This window comes from Apostichopus japonicus, chromosome 14 (genome assembly GCF_037975245.1).
Source record: "Apostichopus japonicus isolate 1M-3 chromosome 14, ASM3797524v1, whole genome shotgun sequence".
Taxonomy (NCBI): domain Eukaryota; kingdom Metazoa; phylum Echinodermata; class Holothuroidea; order Aspidochirotida; family Stichopodidae; genus Apostichopus; species Apostichopus japonicus.
The window spans coordinates 24824408-24848000 of record NC_092574.1 but is presented as its reverse complement, the minus strand read 5'-3'; the positions used below and the strand labels follow the sequence as shown (position 1 = coordinate 24848000).

At 37.8% G+C, this 23593-nt stretch overlaps 1 protein-coding gene across 3 annotated transcripts; it reads left to right on the top strand.

The window, feature by feature from the left end:
* Positions 1–8757: 8757 nt before the first annotated feature.
* LOC139979965 (uncharacterized) lies at positions 8758–15128 on the top strand. 3 transcript variants are annotated; one of them, XM_071991234.1, is made up of 3 exons: positions 8758–9003; positions 9193–14511; positions 14701–15128. In XM_071991234.1, exon 2 carries the CDS (start codon positions 9837–9839, stop codon positions 12405–12407), a length of 2571 nt encoding a protein of 856 aa, XP_071847335.1. In that variant the 5' UTR covers positions 8758–9003; positions 9193–9836; the 3' UTR covers positions 12408–14511; positions 14701–15128. The 3 variants fall into 3 exon arrangements, 2 of the variants coding, with proteins under 2 accessions (XP_071847335.1, XP_071847336.1); XM_071991235.1 differs by lacking the exon at positions 8758–9003 and having other exon boundaries at positions 9026–9306; positions 9529–14511; XR_011797412.1 differs by lacking the exon at positions 8758–9003 and having other exon boundaries at positions 9010–9921.
* Positions 15129–23593: the final 8465 nt, after the last annotated feature.

Genomic DNA, 23593 nt, shown 5'->3' with positions numbered 1-23593 from the left:
GACTGAATTCTTCAGTCTATCATTTTAAGAGAGTAAGTCCACATATATTTCAAACTTACCATAAATCTAACGGTCAAGATGCCATTTGCAACTAATACTTATATGCCATACACCAATAATTACAGTAGACGCATGTGTGGACGTATAAGCAAAAGACCGCATCCAAGTTAAGCCAGGTGTAGTTTCCGTCAGAGATTCCTCAAAAGTTTCGCAGAACTAGAAAGGCCCCAGAGCGGCTGTGTAGATAGAGATATGCATCTCTGAAAGGACCGATATGTGATAGCGCCCTTTGTTAATTTCATCTCCATATATGACTCCGGGCGTGGCTGGAGATCCCCATTGTATATAGAACCTTTTTTTGTGTATTAATCACAAAATAAGCAAGGATCGGATTTTTAATGGAAATTATGTTTTGACGGTAATGAATTAAATTGTACAATGATCTTAGATCTTAGATATGGCATACCTTACATTGAACATATGACGTTTAAGTATCAGCCCAAAGTGACGCTTTTATACCATTGATTGTGATCATTATGCTACTCCAAATTTGTACCAAACATATTTTGCGCGAAAAAGGTCTCAAATCTTTAAACTGTTAGCAAAATGGCTAGTTATGCAACGATATGCCACGCCTATAAACGGTTTCTCTATTGCACATGCATTTCATGCATAAAGGACACGTCGGGTTGCCTCAGTACTGCGCAATACCTGTGAAATCATCTGGATTACTGATCGTCCAATATAGCATATATGCAATATCAGTGTGCGAACGTTATAAATTGAGCTTGAATATTGCGTTGAAATCATCTTATTTAGCAACACTTACCTGCTTTCCAAGTAGAGCCTAAACCGTTAAAATGTAAAATGAACTTAACTGTACAAAATTGACAATAAAATCAAAGAAATAATGAATAAAACCATCATCAGTTTAAGGAAAATCCAAGCCCATAGTCGGCAATTACTGACTATGATATAACGTGTTGTCAATAACGAATCGAACGAGACAGAAAATACCCACAGGGACACTGATTGGTCAATTTGAGCAACACGTTAAATTGAAAGTTTGAAAAGCGAATTTTCTGAACACACCGTGGATTATATCGAAGGTCTAATGCAGTAGTACTATAGCATATAAGCCTAGTCTATTATTTACTAGCATTTATATGCCTTGTATTTGCCATGATTGATTCGTTTCACGATCGTCTAATACACCAGTAAACGCTAATCGTTAATAGTAGGTTCAGGCCACAAATAATATACCTATGATTTGCCCGCGTTATTCTGACTAGTTCGTACGCGTTTACGAAAGACTCAACACGCGTATTGAATATTTGCATAACTTTATTAAGAGCTTATTTTTCTTCTTTTAAGAGGTTTTCATTAGTAGTTACCTTCATGTGTAAAGGAAATGGTTAAAACGCACGACTCAGTTACATCTAGCAGTAAAGGTCTAGAACATCAATGTACGTACAAAGTGAGCGAAACAGGCGGTTTGTTATTGTCTGACGTCACGTGATAGCGACTACTGATTGGTTGATTTTTAAAATATGAATAAGACAGGTGTACGGTGAACAAGCATAATTGTTTGGGCCAACAAAATTGTCAGGTTTTTACGAAAAGGTTAATTATTCGTTAATTAGGGTTCTTCGAGTAAAAGTTATATCACAGTAATCTCTCTTTCATCAATCGCTAGTTGCTGATGTTCCTAGATCTTCTATAATATATAAGTGACAATGGAATGATAGACGCAATATGGACCTTTAACCACGTGATCGTTATGAGAGCATCGAGTGCAGAGCCTATGATCGCGATTAGATTGCATGATTGTTATCATAAGGGTTCTTCTGAAAAGGGAAGGAAGCTCTCTTTTCTATCTTTAGAAAGACTCTGAACTGTAACTGTAAATCATCCAGACTCTACGCGTATCCTAGCAATTAGGACCTCCGTAAAAATATACGTTTGATGAAATTGGAAGATAAGATGTCATCATTTTAATCCCAGCAGAGATTGTACACCACATGAAAAGAATAATCAATTTATTGGTAACCGAAGTTTAGAAAATTGCATATTCGTGGAAACGGGACATTCGAAGTGGAAATAGGTATTTGCTGAAAGTACGAAACACCTTCCATTAATTGAGTTCCATTTTCTTCGACAATTTATATTTTGCACCATCTGTGGCGTAGAGATGGGTGTGGGGCCTCACAGTTTTGTTTCCTTGACGTACGGAAGCCGTGAAGAGACATCCAAATGTTCATAATCTGCAATAACCTATATTACTTTAGCATCGTCTCTCTAAATACTCACAATGTGATCACAATATGATATACTCACAATATGATCCTTATCATATGATCCTTATCATATTTCTTACACTTATACCTTAATTATTTGAATATCCTCAGTCTGTCATTATTGACATATCCACTTAACCTCATTGACAATCCTTGTGAATTTCTTTAAGTATCTACTTTAACTTCTAAATGTTACAAAACATTGTAATAACGATACATTTTGGATACAAACAAAAGAAGTGAAGAAGCGAAGTAAGGCTAAAGGAAAGAATTGGGACAACATGGGGAGGGCAGGCCTAATGAGAAGGGGGGGCAGGGGATACAGCCTGAGGATCTGGTTTCCTCTGCTCTCCTCTGCTCTGCTCTGCTCAGCTCTGCTCTGCTCTCCTCTCCTCTCCTTGCTCTGCTCTCCTCTGCTCTCCTTTCCTCTCCTCTGCTCTCCTCTGCTCCGCTCTGCTCTCCTCTCCTATGCTCTCCTCTGCTCTCCTCTCCTATGCTCTCCTCTCCTCTCCTCTCCTCTGCTCTGCTCTCCTCTCCTCTGCTCTGCTCTGCTCTGCTTTGCTCTGCTCCGCTCTATTCTGCTCTCCTCTCCTCTGCTCTGCTCTGCTCTCCTATGCTCTCCTCTGCTCTCCTCTGCTCTCCTCTGCTCTGCTCTCCTCTGCTCTTCTCTCCTCTCGGAGGGTATGTGAAAATATATAGGGATTTATAGCATGACTTCTCTTTATACAGAACTTTAATTGGTGCACCTTTGCGACATAACAAATTTGCTACGAAATGACGCATCTAAATTTCATTTTAAACTTCAGCAAAACTGTAACTGAATGAGTATGCACACGATAGACATAGAGAGAATGTGATTGAGGACTAATTACCATACTCCCAATTACCCCAAAACCGAGCATAGGATACTTTGCCTAATTACAATCCCGCTTCGAGGGGTAATGTTTTGAAAATGTCCACAAAAAAAAAACGAACAATGGACGAATATACACACACATTTTTCTCGGCCCAAAATTTCAAACATGCAAGTTTGCCCATATGTTTGTTGTCATTGTTGTTGCATACATATTAGCTTTTCCCTGATAACGCATATCTGTCAAACACGGAGCATATATTTTTTCAAAAGTCAATATTTTTATAATACGCCTCCAGTAGAAAGAATATTAAGTTTCTGTTACGGAATCCTAGTATCTGCTTACGCAATCTGACTAAATCTGACTGAATCTACATTTTGCTCCGCAGTAATTGAAACACGTGACTTTAGTTTCTCATTACTCTTCAGAAAGTTTTGGAAAACATATATATTTAATGACAAACTAAAGAAAAAGCGTTCGGTTTCTTTCTCGTGACAGAAAGGAAATATGATTGTATATTATAGGGTGAGTCAATTAAAGACAAAGGTATTATTTTCGAATGTTAATAGGTGTAACCCTGAAAATGATTCTATTCTTGCGTGTTCCAGTTAGATAGCCTTTTATAGCAGTAACTACATTAATGTGTTTCTTTTCTTAATGTTTTAAGTAATTTCGTTTGAATATTGTCTCTTTCAAATATAGTTGAGATAACAGTTAACGATCGAAGATAATATACAAAAATTTCACATCAGACGGTTTGACTCCCAACAGTTGACGGAAAACCATAAATCGTATTTTTAAAGCAACATGAAGAGCACAAGGCTATAAATGAGTATGTTTTCCAATATATATTATTTATATTTAATTAATAAAACGTGTGTATCGTGTGTAGTTCTTTTTATTGCTGTTTACCTTCCTTCGTTAATGACACTGTAAATAATTATTTTGATTCAGCAAATATCATAAAATTTCTACAACAATTATAAGTTTTTAATGAAGTATGACATTGATATATGACTTTGATGAAAACCAAGCCTCTCAGATTCGTCATGCTATGAAAAGATAATACGAATAATAATAGACACAAATAATGGATGTAAAAAATTTGAAAATTATTTGCAAAGAGAGCACCCGCTGTGATCGAAGTTGAATGTCCTGTGTAATCGACGGAGGAGGTTTGGCCTGATACCATATAAATAAGAACTTATATATATACCGAGGGAAATAAAGAGAAGTTATGTGTCGGGCTTTTTTGAAATTGGTGAAATTCGTTTGAAAACTATAGACTGAAACCCATCTAGGGCAGACGTCCCAATATCCCAGATTAAAAGCATCTTCTTTAAGCAGTTTGGCACCGACATATATGGAAACGTTTCCATGGTTTTATTAAGAAAACAGGTCTCTAGACCGGGCTGAAGATAGAGCCTATTTTATCTATGACACACAATATTGTTGTATTATTTTGATCAAAGTTCCTAGTAGATGTGCTTACGGCATCAGTTAACATATATACGTACGTATTGCATAAGGTAATCGTCGTCATCGTCATCGTCATCATCATCATCATCAACCACACATCATCATTATTATCAAGATATCATCGTCAGCGTCATCGTCGTCGTCGTCGTCGTCGTCGTCGTCGTCATCATCATCATCATCAACACATCAACATATCATCATTATTATCAACACATCATCATCATCATCAGCACATCATCATCATCATCATCATCATCATCATCAACAACACATCATCATCATCATCATCATCATCAACACACCATCATCATCAACAACACATCATCATCATTATCATCATCAACACATTATCATTATTATGATCACATCATCATCAGCAGCACATCTTCATCATCATTATCAACACAACATCATTATCATCAACACATTATCATCATCATCAGCACATCATCAACACATCATCAACACATCATCATCACCATCATCATCATCATCATCATCATCATCATCATCATCATCATCATCATCATCATCATCATCATCATCATCATCATCATCATCATCATCATCATCATCATCATCGCTGTTACCGTCATTACCTTTTCTCACCAATACCGGTGAGATTAAGCCCACACATCACTGACGTACAGTAAATCTGCACAAAGTAAGACAGAAACGTGCATATTTCATTGTTTTTTTAAAGTGTTTTAACCAGGGGATTCATGTTCCATGTACCAGTCATTTCTTATGAAAGCGTCTCACGTTTTTGACAAATTCCCAGACAAGTCTATATCCTATTTGCCGTTTTGGATTCATCACCAATTTCCTGTTATAAATTTTCACCATTATGAAGCAAAATTGCAGATTTCAAGCCGAATTGCTCCAAGCGTTATACTTCTGATTTCCCAATGGCGTTACTGGTGACAGCCATAGAGTGAATTTATGCCATGAGGAGGGGGGGGGGTGGAAGAAAGAAAAGGAAAGACGAGGGAGTAATTATATTCAAAAAAGAACCTACTCACATGTAGGAGTGATAGAGGTGTGTACAAATTGTAAACAAAGTATACCAGACCTAACGAAAAAAGAAAGAAAACGACTTATTTTGTTCTGCGGAAAATGTTTATTTAGTGTTCGTGATATTTATAACTCCGATTCCTTGGAGATATTCCGAAAATAAAATACATAAAGAACAGGTGTTTTCTTCAACTTTCTCTCTCGTATTTCTATCTGAAAAGGATGAAAACATCAGACAGGATAATCAAGAATATTAATATTTGTTAATAATTACAATGTTCTATATGAAGAAGATGAAAGTTTCACTTATACACAGTGATAACAAATTAATCATATTTTTCGGTTGAGGGGGGTTGCCATTGCTAAGTTTTGTCGAGGTTTCCATTTTTCGATTTAAAGCTGCAGTGTGTTGAACTTTTGATTCGTTCTGACCGAACCATGTAATGAAGTCACGTATAATAGGATACCCTCTCAAACAAGGGGTGGGTGGGGGGTGTCAAGCCAATTTCCTTTCCATTTTTGTGAGATTTCTCATAAATTTAAAGGGTCTACTCTTGGTAATGAAAAGTATCGGTTTCCAATTTTTTTTCAATTAAAAATGATCCGGGAACATAATTGTTCTAAAGACGAGGAGTGGATATAATTAAGATAATTCGAAAGTGAGCATTCATATACCTTGCAATGCTGTTGTGATTTTCACCGCTATTTCACTGTCCAATTTCTGTATCTTCCAGGCCCCCTTCTTCAAGGCCCCTTTGTTCCTAGAAATCCTGATTCCGTTCCTACTGTCTGATTTATATTGTTTGTAGCTACATGTCTTCAAATTATCCGAGAAGAGTGCAACTCCTTCCGTACGTCAAGACAAACAATCGACATATGAAGAAAATCGTGCTGGCTTAAGTTTCTGTATATATAAAATTGAGTTTCCGTAAAGTAGTTCAGCTTTATCCAACGTAGATATTAGAAACCACAGTTTATATACAAACGAACGGGGGGGGGGGGGGGGGGGTTGTTATAGATTTATCGCTAAAAGGATCAGATAAATAAATGATGAGAATATAGATATATAGGACGAGAGGTAAAACGTTATTGTTGAATGACAGCTATCACTTCCAGGAAGAATTAAAGCTATAGGCATGAAATAAGAACATGGCGCAACGGAAGAAGTGATTTACCAAGGACACTGAAGAGGTGCAAAAACAGATGAGGTATTTAAAGAGTAAAGATTGAGAAAAGGTTAATTGAGGAGAAGAATGATGATAGCATAGATTAACACCATTGATTTGTTTTTAATTATAATATTATGTACTTAGCCTATACAATTAAAGAATAGCTTATGTACATTCAACGAACACTTATCCTGTAAATCGCCCAACCCCCCACCCCCGCTCCTCCTATAACAACAAGAAGAACAGCAATCGAAGTTTAAAAGCTCATTTTCACTAATTTTTACTCATTTACTACGTGATCGACTCAACTAACCATGGGATGATGTAACATGACGAAATCAGTGCTTTAATGGTATGCTGTAAATGGCCCCAAATATGCTAGATATTCAAATATGGTCACCTTTGGTCAAAATATGTAAAACTATTTTTATTACAACCTTCGAGGAAATTTTCCTCACTGGGACATTTAGTCATCTTGTGTGTTCCTTAAAAATAATCTGACAATAATTTGGAGAATAAAGACCTCAAGGAAAGTACTTTTTGGAAACTTCTAGCAATAATTTGGGGCCTATACTGACTACCTTTTAACACCTTGGCTGAATGTATTCTGAAATACCTAACCTGTCGATTTCTATTTTGTATAGAATGAGAAACAAAAAACCCGTCAAATCCATTGATCACGTGATTGGAAGTCGTAATAATTGTGGCATTTGTATGGTGGTGTGTAATTGTAAAGGTATACATTTATAGTGTAAAGTGTAAACAGAAGCAAAGGAACAATGCCGTTCGAGACCGGGGACAATTATTACACAATGCCCCATCCTTTCAGGTTCCATTATTACAATGAGAATCTACTTTTCTTTATCCCATATTTTACAGGGCCATCAATTAACCCCCGGTCCCAGGGAAGTGGTGTACACAGGATTTCAAAGGCGTGGCCAACTGATTTAGGTAAAGATTGAACTTTTATGGCAGGGCCAAAAGGGAATGAAGGGTATTATAAGGAGAAGGATTTGCCATCTCCAGTGTTTGGATGGTGTGGTGGGGGGGGGGGGGGTATTTGGGTTCTCTTCAAAGAAAAGGTGAAAAATTATCTATCAAATGGTTCATTCTGAGTAATATTTTGACTATTCTATTAGCTGCATTGTAATTTTTCCTCGGTTGAATGTAGTTAATTCCTCAAAAAAAATGTAAACAAACAGCTTAACCACTACAGAGCGTGTATAAGAGAATGTGTAAAAGAATTAGTGGGCATGATATTTCTATCCTAGCAGGATCTTCTTCAGAGGCTAAATAAAGAAGATCCTGCTAGGATCGAAACGTCAGGCCCACTTACTTTTACACATATAGTTAATTCCTCCATAGGACCATTTCCACCCAACTGACGATTGAAGCTGGGGGACCATGGCCCGCGCCCGCCCGCCCTCCCCGAATTTTTGAGAACGCCACTCCTCCTGTCTTCAGGCAGGAGTATAAATTGGACAACATGTTCATGAAGAATCAATAAGTGAATAAGAAGTTATTCATAATCCATAATTCATAAAAATGGATTAAGTTTACCTATCCTCAATTTGCGTCAGTGTTTGCTCCTTTTGTAATACGAATTAAGATATTTTGAGCCTTTGGCCAGACAACGGTATGAAATGATTTACTCGGGAAAATAATAACGTTGTTTCAGTGAGAACAGTAATAACGGGTATATGCTGCCCTCCTCATGGCATAATGTATCACGTTCACTAAAACCACATTGTGCAACGCCTTATCATTTAACTTTCCCTCATCAACGAGATAGGTTACTTGAACAAGTCTAAATATGACATCATCTGGTCACAAAAGCGTGTTTTTTTTTATTGGTTTATTTTATTAGTTACACTTTTAATTTTCGTTAACATAAAAGCTGAATATAAACTATCGAAGTCCTTAACATGACCTAATGCCTGTCATCGTTGCCGATGTGTGCTATTTGCTTAGCGCCACAAATGGAAATTTCCGCTTGGTCGAGGTCGGGCAGATGTCAATACTGCCCATTTACTAGTTGCCTTTCATATCCACCTCGATTTGCATACTTATGTAATCGATGCACAATTACGTAATCGATGTATACTTGCGTATTTTGAAGTGCACATGCTACATTCCTCTCCTGGCTCAGAGAGGCGTCGCATGTGTTCCTGTAGCACTGTTCCTTAGTATGTAAGTATTCCAATTGTTTTATATAAGTATTAAGGGGCTTGATATTGTAATTGTATATCTCTTTTAATATCGCATTATAGATATTTGCCTTTTTACTGTGTATTTGTTGTTTGCTTATTTGTAAGAGTATCTGGAATAGAATATATCGCCAGAGGTTATTACTTTGTTGGTGTTCTGTACATTCTCCAGAAAGCCGCCGTTAACCCCAGAAAGCCGCCGTTAACCCCAGAAAGCCGCCGTTAATCCCTGTAAACCCCTGTACACCGCAGTTTGTCGTGCTGTTGGTTTTGCCCGGTAACGATTGTAAGTTAATTATAAAGAATGTAATTGTCGCCAATCTTTCTCTATGTCTTGTTTCATGTTACCAAATGTTATTTGTTATACTTCTTCCTTTTTGTGCATTGTTTTATAAGAAGAAATATAATGCATTATTATGTTATTATTATGTTATTATTGATTTGTTCAATTCATGTGTTTATTTCACCAATGTTTGTATATTGATGTATTGATATCTTTACTTTCTAGTTTTCACCGTGGTCTTGTTCAAACCACGCGTGTGAATAAATGGGCTAAAACATACAACAACCTTGTTCAGCTTCATTGAGCGTCGTCTCGGTGACAGTGAAAAAATCGTTACCGGGCAACCGGAAGTCCTGCATATCCTCACGCCGTCCGGTATCTGGCCGTCGCTTCTTATTCACCTATTCCTGTCGTCTATAAGCCTACCAATTCCTGTCGTATAAAAGCTCACCATCGTATTCCAGTGACAGAAATATTGTACCACGTGCCTGATTCCCGTAGCACCAATGTACTCGTCGTCAGCCTGCTGACTCATGGAAGACCCGAAGACTGCCAGGACTTCTGCAAAGAGGGCTGTTACGACGCAGATTAATCGTGTCAGGCAGTATATCGCGGAAGGTAACGTGGACATTAACAGTCATGTAATTTTATTGAAAGATCTTTTCCAAGTTTTTACGTTGGCTCACGACAAGTACCACGAGACGCTTACTGATGAGAAGGATGTTGACGAGAGCGACGACTATTTCTGTGACAAGCAGAAAGATTATATTTCCGCTTTAAATCTAGTTAAAGATGCATTGAGTTCTGCTGAAGTAAAACGTGAGGATCAATCCCTTAAGGATAATCCAAATGCAGATTTATCTCGTAAAGAATTTCTACATTTATTGAATTTACCTAAGGTAGAGCTGCAAATATTTCATGGTAACCCATTACATTATCATCAATTCATTAGGGCTTTCGAGGCCAATGTTGATAGGGTATGTGACGACAACGATTTAAAGTTGTCTAGGTTAATGCAGTATACATCGGGCTCTGCTAAAGAGGCCATTAGGAGTTGCCAGTTAGTTGGAGGTAGTAGCGGTTATGCTAAAGCCATTTCCATATTAGAAAACCGGTTTGGAAACTCGCACCTAGTCACTGAGCGTTTAATACGCGAGTTAAGATTTGGTAAACAAGTTAGACTGCCGCAAGACATACAACAGTTAGCTGATGATATGCAAAATGCATTCCTTGTACTTTCAGAGTTAAAAACTTTGAAGGAGGTTGATTCTCAAGCAGTCTTAATCGAAATAGTTGCCAGGTTTCCTAACTATGTGCAGTTGAGATGGAAAAAAATTGCATTGAAGGCCAAACGGGCCGATGGTTGTTATCCAGGGTTTAAAGAATTCATTGAATTCGCAGGTGAAATCGCCTGTGAGGTAAATGACCCAGTTTATGGCGACGTGTATCTCAAGCGTTCAGATAAGTGTAAACGTGAACAAAGAAGTACTTCTAGCAGCTATTCTATCTCTTTGTCTAAGTCCAATACATGTACTGGTGAAGGTGCCCAGGCAGCAAAACCTGGAATGTACGCTAGGGCTGAACCTCCTTGTGTACTATGTGAACAATCACACCGTCTGTGGCATTGTGATAAGTTTAAACAATTGCGCCCCAGAGAGAGATTGACTGTTGTAATTAAGCATAAGTTGTGTCATAACTGCCTTCGTGCCTCTCATAACACTAGTGATTGTGGCAAGCGCTCTGTTTGTAGTGTGCGTGGTTGTGGTAGGAAACATACCATGTACATTCATTGTGATGATAATACTGTAAATTCTTCACCTGATATTGAGGTTTCTAATGCTAGCTTCTCTCGTAGCAAAAGTACACACATGCCTCTAGTTCAGGCCACCGTGAACAGTTTGTGTGACGCATTTGTATTGTTAGACAGTGCATCCAGTAATTCCTTTTGTTCCCGTGCATTGGTCAACCAATTAGGAATCACTGGTAACTCTTATCAATTTGAGCTTAGAACGTTGAACTCGTCAGGTATTCAGCAATCCGAGATGGTAGACCTGTCTTTGTCTTCTAAATCGGGTGAAATCTTAAAATTATCTGCCGTTTACGTAGTTGACGAAATACCAGTTAAGAATTCTATGGTCGATCTGGGATGTTATTCCCATCTTAGTGGTATCGGTCCCCTACCTGCTTATCAAAGTACTGATATTACAGTAGACATTCTCGTAGGTCAAGATAATTCTGAAGCACTTGTGCCGTTGGAGGTTAGGCGGGGTGCCCCAGGGGAGCTCTTTGCGGTACGTTACATGTTTGGTTGGAGTCTTAATGGACAATCTCCCATTAGCCTCCCGAGTCGTAAGATAATTTCAAATTTTATATCTACTTCGACTATTCAGACTGATGTTTCTCGTTTGTGGGAAATAGAGAATGCGGGGTTGGATATCCCGTCTTGGTCATACGAGGATAAGTTGGTGACATCTTTGTGGGACAAAGAGCACAGGAAAGTGGATGGTCACCATGAACTTCCCATTCCTTGGAGGGACAGGTCGGAGACCCTCCCAAATAATTTTGTTGTTGCCAAAACTAGGTTAGACTCGTTGTACAAGAAACTTGTTAGGAACGGCTCTTATGATAGGTATAACGCTGAGATTGTGAAACTTGTAGATAACTGTTATGCAGAGGCAGTACCAGATTCAGAGTTGTTCATGGTAGACAGGATATGGTATTTACCCCATCATGCTGTAGTGTCAGAGAAGAAACCAGACAAACTTAGGGTAGTTTTCGATTGCGCTAGTAACTTCAAAGGCAAGTCTTTGAATGATCGTTGTATGCAGGGTCCCGACATGATTAATAAGCTTCTGCCGGTCTTGTTGAGATTTCGGCAACATAGTATAGCAGTTCAAGCAGACATTGAAGCTATGTATAATCAAGTTAGGATCCCAGCTAGGGATAGAGATGCCCTACGATTCCTATGGTACATTAATGGTAAATTAAGATACCTTCGTATGACGTCACATTTGTTTGGAGGGGTGTGGTGTGCGGCTAGCTCCGCCTATGCTCTCAGGCGTACAATTACTGATCTGCCTAGTGTGATTCCGCTTGTAGGTTGAAAGATCGTCTTATGTAGATGATTGTCTTAGTTCTGTGTCGAGTAAATCAGATGCTGAGATCATTATTAGGGAAATCCCCAAGGCCCTGAAAAGTGGAGGGTTTAAGTTAACTAAGTTTGTAGTCAATGATTTCAGATTGCTAGCTGAAGTGTCCGTGGAATGTAGGGCTAAGGAAGTTCTAGATTTTGGTACTAGTAGTGAAAGCAGGGCTTTAGGTATAAAGTGGATGGTTTCTCGCGATGAGTTCTTCTTCGCACTGGAGAAAGATTTTGGTGGCTTGTTAACCAGGAGGAGAATGCTTAGTATAGTTTCGTCAATTTTCGATCCGCTAGGCTTGATAAGTCCTGTAGTCCTTTCAGGCAAGCTCCTTTTCCAGGAAGCTACAGCCCGTGGGTTGTCGTGGGATGAAGAGATACCCCCTGATATTGTAAGGGCTTGGGACACCTGGGCTCAGTCGTTGTCTTCTGTTAGTCGTTTGAGGGTACCTCGTTGTATAAAGCCTTGTTCCTTTGATGATGCATTCATCGAACTTCACCATTTTTCAGATGCTAGCTCTAAAGGTTATGGCTGTTGCTGTTATGTACGCTGTGTAAATAGGAAAGGGGAAATTCATGTACAGTTAGTCATGAGTAAGAGTAAAGTTGCTCCTTTAAAGCTACGTACTATACCTCGTTTGGAGCTGCAAGCTGCTGTATTAGCCGTAAAGGTTGATTCTCTGTTGAGAAGGGAGTTAGCTCTTGAATTTGCTAAGTCGTATTTTTGGACAGACTCGGAAGTTGTCTTGAAGTATATTCACAATGATAGCAGAAGATTCCATGTTTTTGTTGGCAATAGGGTTAGTCTTATCAGGGAGTTCAGTGACCCGCAACAGTGGTTCCATATTGAAACTAAAGCTAACCAAGCTGATCTAGTTACTAGAAATTGTTCCTTCTCAAAGTTTAATAGTAGTAAATGGTTTAACGGTCCTGACAAATTGGGTCGGTACAAGAACGATTGGCAAACTGCTAAACTTAATTCGCTCGTCTTAACGGATGACGATCCTGAAGTCAAAGAGACGGACGTCACTGTGGGTTATACGACTGTTGCTGGTCATGTGTCCCCTCCTGGGTTAAGTGATGTTGGAGATTCAGATGAGCCATTATATAGGATCATGAATCATTATTCTTCATGGTTTAAAATGAAGAGAGGTTTAGCGTGGCTCTTGCGTCTTGTGCGATTTTTTAAGGGGCAGAAACCTTTGGGCAGATTATCTGTCCAAGAAGTTCGTCGTGCAGGAGATATCCTCCTCCGTAAGAGTCAGTCTACTAGTTTCTGTTCTGAGTTAGAAAGGTTAAGTCAGGGTAAGGCTGTCAGAGCATCTAGTTCCCTTAAAACGTTAACTCCGTTTCTAGATGGTGGAGGGCTTCTCAGGGTAGGTGGCCGTTTGAAAGAGTTTGACAGCAAACACCCGTGTATAATATCTGGTAAACATCCTATTGCTGAGTCTATTGTTAAGGACGCAAACAGTATCGCCCATGTTGGTATTGAGTGGGTGCTAAGTATTGTAAGGAAGGTTTTTTTGGGTTACTAAGGGAAGGCCGTTGGTCAAGAGGATCGTTTTACTTGAATCGGCACTTCTTCTTAAGTGTTTGCAAGCATTATCGTTGAAATTCCATGTTATATAGTTGTTTATTTTTTATCTTCCTGATTGAGCTGTCAGGTGTGTCAGGCTTTATGGTTGTTTATTTGGTAAAGAAGCTTTACGTCAGAATTTTGATTGCTAAAGCTGTTATGGAATTTAATGTACATCGATGGGGTGGTTTAGGTATTGTAGGTTGTTATACTTGAATATGACGTATTCCAGTGGGGGGAGTGTCATCGTTGCCGATGTGTGCTATTTGCTTAGCGCCACAAATGGAAATTTCCGCTTGGTCGAGGTCGGGCAGATGTCAATACTGCCCATTTACTAGTTGCCTTTCATATCCACCTCGCTTTGCATACTTATGTAATCGATGCACAATTACGTAATCGATGTATACTTGCGTATTTTGAAGTGCACATGCTACATTCCTCTCCTGGCTCAGAGAGGCGTCGCATGTGTTCCTGTAGCACTGTTCCTTAGTATGTAAGTATTCCAATTGTTTTATATAAGTATTAAGGGGCTTGATATTGTAATTGTATATCTCTTTTAATATCGCATTATAGATATTTGCCTTTTTACTGTGTATTTGTTGTTTGCTTATTTGTAAGAGTATCTGGAATAGAATATATCGCCAGAGGTTATTACTTTGTTGGTGTTCTGTACATTCTCCAGAAAGCCGCCGTTAACCCCAGAAAGCCGCCGTTAACCCCAGAAAGCCGCCGTTAATCCCTGTAAACCCCTGTACACCGCAGTTTGTCGTGCTGTTGGTTTTGCCCGGTAACGATTGTAAGTTAATTATAAAGAATGTAATTGTCGCCAATCTTTCTCTATGTCTTGTTTCATGTTACCAAATGTTATTTGTTATACTTCTTCCTTTTTGTGCATTGTTTTATAAGAAGAAATATAATGCATTATTATGTTATTATTATGTTATTATTGATTTGTTCAATTCATGTGTTTATTTCACCAATGTTTGTATATTGATGTATTGATATCTTTACTTTCTAGTTTTCACCGTGGTCTTGTTCAAACCACGCGTGTGAATAAATGGGCTAAAACATACAACAACCTTGTTCAGCTTCATTGAGCGTCGTCTCGGTGACAATGCCTATATATTAGCCTATTGACACTAGCTTCAGTGTTTACAGTTTAATAACATTCACTTTCCCAAAATATGAATCGAAAAACAGAGAGACATCAAACGGTTTCACCTCCTTACTGCAACTTGACACCTTAGATTGACAAAATGGCAGCCTTGCGACACGACTTCAAAACTAATCCACGATAATTTCCCAAAACGTCGAACACTTTCTTTAGATACTAGAAGATGAGTTGTTTGTCACAAAAATTCACCGTGATAATAACCAAAATTATATTTAGATTAAAGTTTTCTTGTCCTTTGAGAAGTATATCATATTTATGGTTTTAATGGAAACCGAATACGCTGTAGTTTTTTTTTCCATCTTGTCGGAGCCTCAACGGAACATATATGTATCGTGCACGATAACAGGAGTTTTAAGCAGATATGTCAGAACATGACAACGTGAATTTTTCTTTAATTTAAAAAACAATCAGTTCTAAAGTGTATTCCTCCAAATCAAAAATAGGGGGAGAAAACCCCTCCAATTTGACACTTTCAAGTGCAACGTTTTCCTTGTTGTCATGGTTTAACTTAATTTACATAATATACTCTGGGCCGGTCTTCAAACCTTATGCTTCTAAGCAAGATTGTATTCTAGCAGATCGTTACTATAGGGATCGTTTCGAGGATTTAAATGAACTCAAAAGTTCAAGAATAGATCAACCTTACGCCCAAAAATAATAACAACAAACTTTTAGTAAGCTCCTAGAATTAGCGTAAGCGATTTTGAATATAGTTACAAAACCTATGCTATTTAAGGAAAAGGACCACAGTAGGTGATCTGTAATTAATGTAATCATGTTAGCTAGTCTTGTATAGCTTTTCTGTGTCTGTATGATACTTTTAGTTTTTGATTAATCTTTGAAATGTGATACTTTGGCTATTGAATATTTGCTTAACTGTTTATACTCCGTGAGTTTAGAATTTTCTTGCCGAAATAATGTCATTAGTTGCTGTGGATGGATGATTGAAATATTACGAAGCAAAAGAAAGACAGAATTAGCTGAATTGACGAGATGAAATTACTCACGCTGCTGTTGCCAGAAGCATTTAAAACTATCATCACATCTAACATTACACATACAACATTACAGGAGTGTTAGCTCAGTGGTTAACGCCGGTGCCTTCCAATCATAAGGTCCCCAGTTCGAGTCACTCCAGGATTAATGTATGTCGTCCAGTTACAGAGTTGTTTACAATTGACAATTCATAATCATGGACGTTAAATATGAATCTAAGGGACTGACTTCGGTCAGCTTGCGGCTTTGATAAGCCAATGAGGCCTCTTTCGCGAGTTCCTGCTTGCATGGAGGATCTAAAATACATACATACATACATTCAAAAGAAAACGCAAAACACAACAACATACATATTCGCGATTGCATATGTTATGAGGATATACATTTGACTTAGGAGATGCCAAAAATTGCTGTAATTTTAACCAAGCAATTAGCTTTATGCAGTAAGAGATACCACTACGTTAAGATATATGATTGGCAATATTTAGCAGATTGAATCCTACGCCTAAAGAAGAAGACAAAATCACTCGCCCCTAGTCACCTCTATACCAGCCACAAAAGAAAACAAATACTCTACAATTGTTTAATAATTCCTGATTTAAGAGTTAAAGGGACCTAATATTTCCATACGTCATCAGTTCTTTATGTTAATTATAATGAGATAGCACTTCACTAACATAACCGACCTTTAAACTTGTTAAATCCTGCTTTTGCCCATTTCTTTCGTGATATATTGATGGATGCTAAGCTTTTCCATACATCTAAAACGTATACTACGCCAGGTTGTTACTACTCACTGACGCCCTAATTTTGCTTTCTCTGGCATGAAAAAGAAATTAAAAGGGAAGAAAAAATGACAGAAAGAAATAAATTAAGAGAAGGAGAAAAAATCGGACTAAAGTATGATTGATGAGTGTATTTAATTTATAAGCGGCTTATTGCCGTAATTACCGTCTTTCACATATTAGTGATAGAAAAGAACCATTTGAATTATTTAACAATTTACGATCCGTGGTAACACGCTTAAAATGAAGGTGTGGACTTGAAATGTATCTTCAACCTATGCAAATTAAGCCACAAATAAAGAACAATATATGTTTATATATATATATATATATATATATATATATATATATATATATATATATATATATATATATATATATATATATATATATGTTGATACTAGATGAGACTAGTGGAACACTAGTAGTTGTTACTCGGAGTTTCACGCGTTATAGCGATCTTCAGACAACTGGTCCAGTTGTCTGAAGATCGCTATAACGCGTGAAACTCCGAGTAACAACTACTAGTGTTCCACTAGTCTCATCTAGTATCAACATATATTACGCTCTGTCCAATGGACATAGAGCACTCTGCGCCAAGATAGACGCCAACCTACTCTATATATATATATATATATGTGTGTGTATATATATATATATATATATATATATATATATATATATATATATATATATATATATATATATATATATATATATATATATATATATATATATTGAGCCGTGAAAAGCATGGCTCCTGCAGGTTAAGTTAAAGGAGTGCGATGAATTGAATTTTTATTAGGGCAAACGTATCGGCATGGCAGTGAAGTCAAAGCGACTTACTGAGTTTTGTTAGATTAGCAAGTTTTGAAAATCGGATTATTATTTTTTGTCCGTGTCGGATTACTTTCATCCGATTCCGACGTAACTTGTAAGGAATTGCTTTGACCTATCTGGAAAGGCAGGTCGTTGGAGCCATGGCTTTTAGATTTTTTCTTTACCATAATTCTTTCCCTCGTCTTGAATTGTCTGTCCAAGAATCGTTTTGGTCATAGCAATAACACGTAAATTCTGAATGAGTAATTTGAGAGATTGAAGTTGATCTTTTTTGGTTTTGATCGCCGATCTATATTGAGTCATTCTCACTCTAAGAGTGTTTATCGACTCGCCAAGTTATTGTAAGTTGCAAATATTGCAGTAGATAAGGCATATGACATTTTTAGAGAAAAAGCTATTTTTCTGCCGAATTCGGAACGTGCGTGTAGTTTGGTTGATTTGAAAGGCTCCAGTAAAATCGACAAGTAAGCACATCTTGTAACACACACACACACACATAACGGATGGCTGTGATGTCCCTGATCTGTGATTTATAGAGCGTGCAGGAGGCACGAAAGGAACCTTTTGCCTTGCAGAACTTCCAACAACTTTTCAATTCTCAGACGTATTAAGCTGTTCAACAATTGTCTGTTTAACAAGAGGCCGTCTTTTCCTCTCATGAAAAAGATGTTCCCATTTAGCAATTTCCCTTGAATTTTGAAGGAAACTAGTTTGTCGAAAATTAACTGCATTTGCTTTTTAATTAAATCTTTGATTCTTCAAGTAACAAACAGCTACAACGAACCACCGTGCAATGTTAAGAGCAAACCAGAGTAACAATCTTGCAGTAATTGATTGAAGAATGACGTCATGCATATAATTAAGCTTGAAATGTTATAGACTGTTTAGATACACTGTTATCAGTTCAGCTTGTCTTTCAATAAATCTTTGAATTTTTGAGAAATGACCGTTTTAAATAAAAATATAAACAGTTGTATTTACATTTAAGTTGACCGGACTTTTTAGTTTAGAATATTATCTTTATAGGCCTGCAGTTTCTCAGATGCAACACAAAACTCAACTGACGGTGGAACATATAGAGTTGAATGGCACTAAATGACATCTTTACAATGCATTTGCAATGCATTTTCAAGGACAAATGGTGTTGCATGTCATGCTATACTGGTGCTAAGTTATCTATATGATGGTACTTCTACTTCTACGCTGGTACTCGGCAAAGTCTAGTTCAGGATATAACGCCGAGGGTGACAAACCATGAGTGCATGTGAGGCTGAGGATGGTTGTGCAAAGTATATACAGGTGCGAGTAAAACATCAACTAGGAACTAGTTGGAGAAAACCTTTGCTCTGAAGACGTCCACTGATGGTGAAGTGATGACGTCCACAGGAAGGGCAATCCAAAGCCGAACCGCTGTTGGCATAAAAATAGTAGTAGTGGTAGTAAGTTGAGTCCCGTCTATCCGACATGCTCAGTGATTAACCTCCGCCACGTATCACGATCTTGCGCAAGGTTTATTGCTTCCTCGAAATTGTTAATGTTAACGTCCTTAAATTGCGACTTTATTTTTCCAAGCAAGGTAGTCACGGGCCTTCCTACTGGTTTAGCAGTATGTCTCAATGCTCCTCTTAAAGCAACCTTTGCTGGAGCGTCCTCCTGGAGTCTTGCTACATGACCGAAAAATCTCAATCTTCTATGTGCGACTATCGATGACCAAGGTATTTGGGTTGGTTTCATTGTAGAGCTCATCGTTTGATAACCGATTGTTATTGGTCCATCTAATGTTGAGAAAATTACGAAATAGTCTCCTTTGAAAAGTGTCAAATTTGCGATCAAGATCCTTCGTTGTGCCCCACAGTTCGCAATTGTACAAACAAAAAAACTCTCTAATAAAGCCTCGAAAACCCTAAGCTTAATGTTTCGGCTTATGTTTTTGCTTTTGAAAAGAGTGAGGCATAAAAGAGTACTAATAAATGCCTTTAGTGTTGTATGTTGTGAGAAGTTGGAATCTTGCGGGATGGTAGTTTCTGAGTGTAGTGGTAGTCATTGGCTTCAGGTAGTCATCTTTGTTGATTGCAATGAGCACTTGCGATATTTTGTAGAGCATAATCTTTGTGGCTGATTCCCTTCTGAATTTAAGTGAGGCCCAATGTATCTCTTGAAGGATTGCTGTTATGCTCTCAGCTCTTTGATAGTTATTCATCACAAATCTGGCAGCTCTCTTCTGGATAGCTTCAATCTGGTTGATTGTGATTTGGTGATGGGGGTTCCAAACAGATGAGCAATATTCAAGGTGGGCCGGACAAGGGAAACGTAAGCCTGTTCTTTCAACCGAGGGTGACAATGTCTCCGGTTTCTCCTAATGAGCCCTAGCATCCTGTTGGCCTTTAATTAATGTGGTGTTAGTGATGTGGGTCTTCCAGGAAAGTTTTGATGTGAAGGTGAGCTCTAGATATGGATGTTCGTTGACGGAAGTGAGCTTTATTTCACCCAATCGGTAATCGAAGCTGATGTTGTTCAGGCGGTGTGAGGCTCGCATGAAATGGAATTTACTGTAAAAGAACATGGTTTGGTCGAGTTATTAGAATTTCTAATCCAATGGATTAACATGATCAACATTTAGGCCTGCAGTGAAGAGCCGACATCATCATCAATTTAACCTTACAAGAGGATTCAAGGAATTTTGAGTATTTGAATATCTCGAAAACAAAAGTCATACTATATTAACAGTAGACAAGCGTTAGCTGGAGCACACGTGACTGTAACGATATGAAGTATTGCATTCATTGAGCATTCCCTATGAAAAGCAAAACATACACAATGAAACAAAGTGGTTTTATTTCAAATGTCATTCCAAACTTGTTTACATATAAGATCTTGTCTAGTATCAATAATATATGGTATGCATTCATCCTTTTTCTCCGTCTGTGTTCCAAACAGGCCAATATCCAATTTAAATCTGTAATGTAATGTTACTTGTCTGGTTATAAAAACACACTGATTATGTTAGCATATAATGCAACCAAAACGTTCCGCCTTTATATATGACGACATCGAAGAACTCATTGACAATTTGTGTTTTATGTTTCTTATTCAACTTTACATTCAAGATTCTACATCAACATCCTCATACATGTCAAGGTGAACAGAGAACAACTCAAAAACATTTAACAACACATTCAATTTACTTGCACTTAATTCCACCAGGAAATATTCATGATAACAAGTTGACAGGTCTGTATTGATTTACTGGCAAGTTACGACCACTTAAAAAAAGGATGAATCATCTTTTTTTTGGAATATCACCAGGTCATGCCAAGGTTAACTAGACACTTGATACTGACATAAACAACACATGTCGTCTGCATGTTTAACAATTTATTCGTGGAACAGGTAAATTTGACCAAAATGTATGGGTTTTGTTTCCTAACATTTCTTGATCTGCCAGGAGCAAAAAGGGAAAATTAAAAATCATGCTCTAAAAACGAAAACACTGACAAGATAAACTTGAAAATGTTGACACCATCTTGCCACTCCACGATAACCTCGCACATGGTATAGAGTGAATGAGGTAAAAATAAGTTTAGGTATATATGTTTTCTCTGTAAAACTTCACCACTCCATTGATGAACTTTTCCCTTCTCCAACTTGTCTTCACTCCCTGTTATCCCCTCCCTTGTTCAGTCTTCTTGCTTTCCCCTCCAAGCTCTCCCCTCCTCTCCATGCTCTCCTCTCCCTGCTGTTCCCTCCCTCCCTTCCTCTCTTGATTCTTTAACCTTCTTACCCCTCTCATCCCAACTCACCACAACTCCACACTTTTAATGCTGTGATATTCTGACTAGCATCTTCAATCTGTATACCTGCATTCCGATGTCATCCAAAGTTGTATTCATTGCGTACAATATAGTCACAGTTATCTATCCACCAATGTTCAAGGAACGTGTCAACGAAGATTACAAAAAATCAGATCAGGAACCTTATGTAATATATAAATAATCCAGAAGAAAACAGACAAGATAAGAAACAATTAGACAGATAAGACAATATAATACAACAAACAAATAACGAATAGTAAAATGAGGTAACATTTCGTTTATGTTGGTAGTAATCTTTAACATGTCACGTGAACAGTGTTTTAAGATCTGAAATGCACACTGAATCGATAATCCTATTTAAAATTTATGCAAATTGCTCTTCATAATCCCTTGACGAAACAAAAAGCTTTAGGATGTAATTAAAGTCACTAAGTTCTCGTTGTTTGTCATGATTTTCTGCCGATATCACTTGAGATTCTGGCGCATCATTCATTACGTTTTCGCAAAGAGACTATTGACATTTAAGATCCCTTCTTTTGGGAAGGGGTGGGGGAGAGGGGTGATTTGATTCTGTGAAAAACAACTTCCAGCCTCCATTGGGATTCGGATCCGGGCCTCCCGCTCTATATTCGGACACCCTAACCAACTAGGCTTTGGACGTTGGTTGTATGTCCAGAGGTTCGAAACCGGTAAGGGAGGTCGTAATTTCACTGTAGGCGCTTGTCACCTGTATCGAACAATACTAGTTCTGTTTTGGTGACATATTTGCCTTACTCTAGAGATCAAACATGATTCTAACCAACTCAATATATATATATATATATATATATATATATATATATATATATATATATAAATATATATATATTAATATATATATATATTATATATATAGATTAATATATGTATATTATATATGTTGATACTAGATGAGACTAGTGGAACACTAGTGGTTGTTACTCGGAGTTTCACGCGTTATAGCGATCTTCAGACAACTTCAGACAACAGTTGTCTGAAGATCGCTATAACGCGTGAAACTCCGAGTAACAACTACTAGTGTTCCACTAGTCTCATCTAGTATCAACATATATTACGCTCTGTCCAATGGACATAGAGCACTCTGCGCCAAGATAGACGCCAACCTACTCTATATTATATATATATATATATAGAGAGAGAGAGAGTCTACCAGTTTAAAATTTAAAAGCATCTCAAGTATATAGTCAACCAGAAACTGTCAAGCTGTCCAATGTTTTTTATGCAGTTTTGAAGCAAAGCAAACGCCTGGTACTTATCTGCGTACATTGCATCGCAGTACATATCTGTACAGCAAGTTCTACCATCACTTCGAAGCTTCACGCTTGTCAAAACTAACATATTCCATATATTGGCTTTTCAGTTTTGGATCATAAACCTAAGTAATCCTAACCTTCAAAGAAGGACAGTCATCTACAATGAGACGTGTACACTCACAGTCCATGGTCGCAGTATTGTTTTACGAGCTTATATATGGCTGTACATGTACACAAACAAGTCCGCCCAAAAGCAAAGAACAAACTTTTTAACAATTTGTTAACAAAGTTGTATTCTGTCGCACGTGTATATGCATGTACACACACACACACGTGTACATATAGCGAAAGCAAGAACATCCCAATTCAGCATCAAAGGTGCAAGCCCCAGCCAATTAGAAGCGAGGTATGCAAATGGTGGCCTTTACCGCGCTGGGAAAGAAAATTTTGCCCCCCATCCCCTCGGAGAATTGGAAATGAGGATCAAGAAGACATTTATCGTATCAAATGTTTTCATTCTGTAATCCCCGCAGTTTTATGCTCAATTTTAAGATTTCCGCCTTAGTTGCTGTAACATTATCGGAGGTCTCATCAGGGAAAGTTTTTACTAATATTAAGTATCAAGAGAGGGTCACAAAGGCCTAGTTTATCCAGACAAACCTTTATGGATATACGA

What these genes read in the sequence shown, in the direction of transcription:
- LOC139979965 (XM_071991234.1), top strand. Translation starts at nt 9,837, where the DNA reads ATGGAAGACCCGAAGACTGCCAGGACTTCTGCAAAGAGGGCTGTTACG.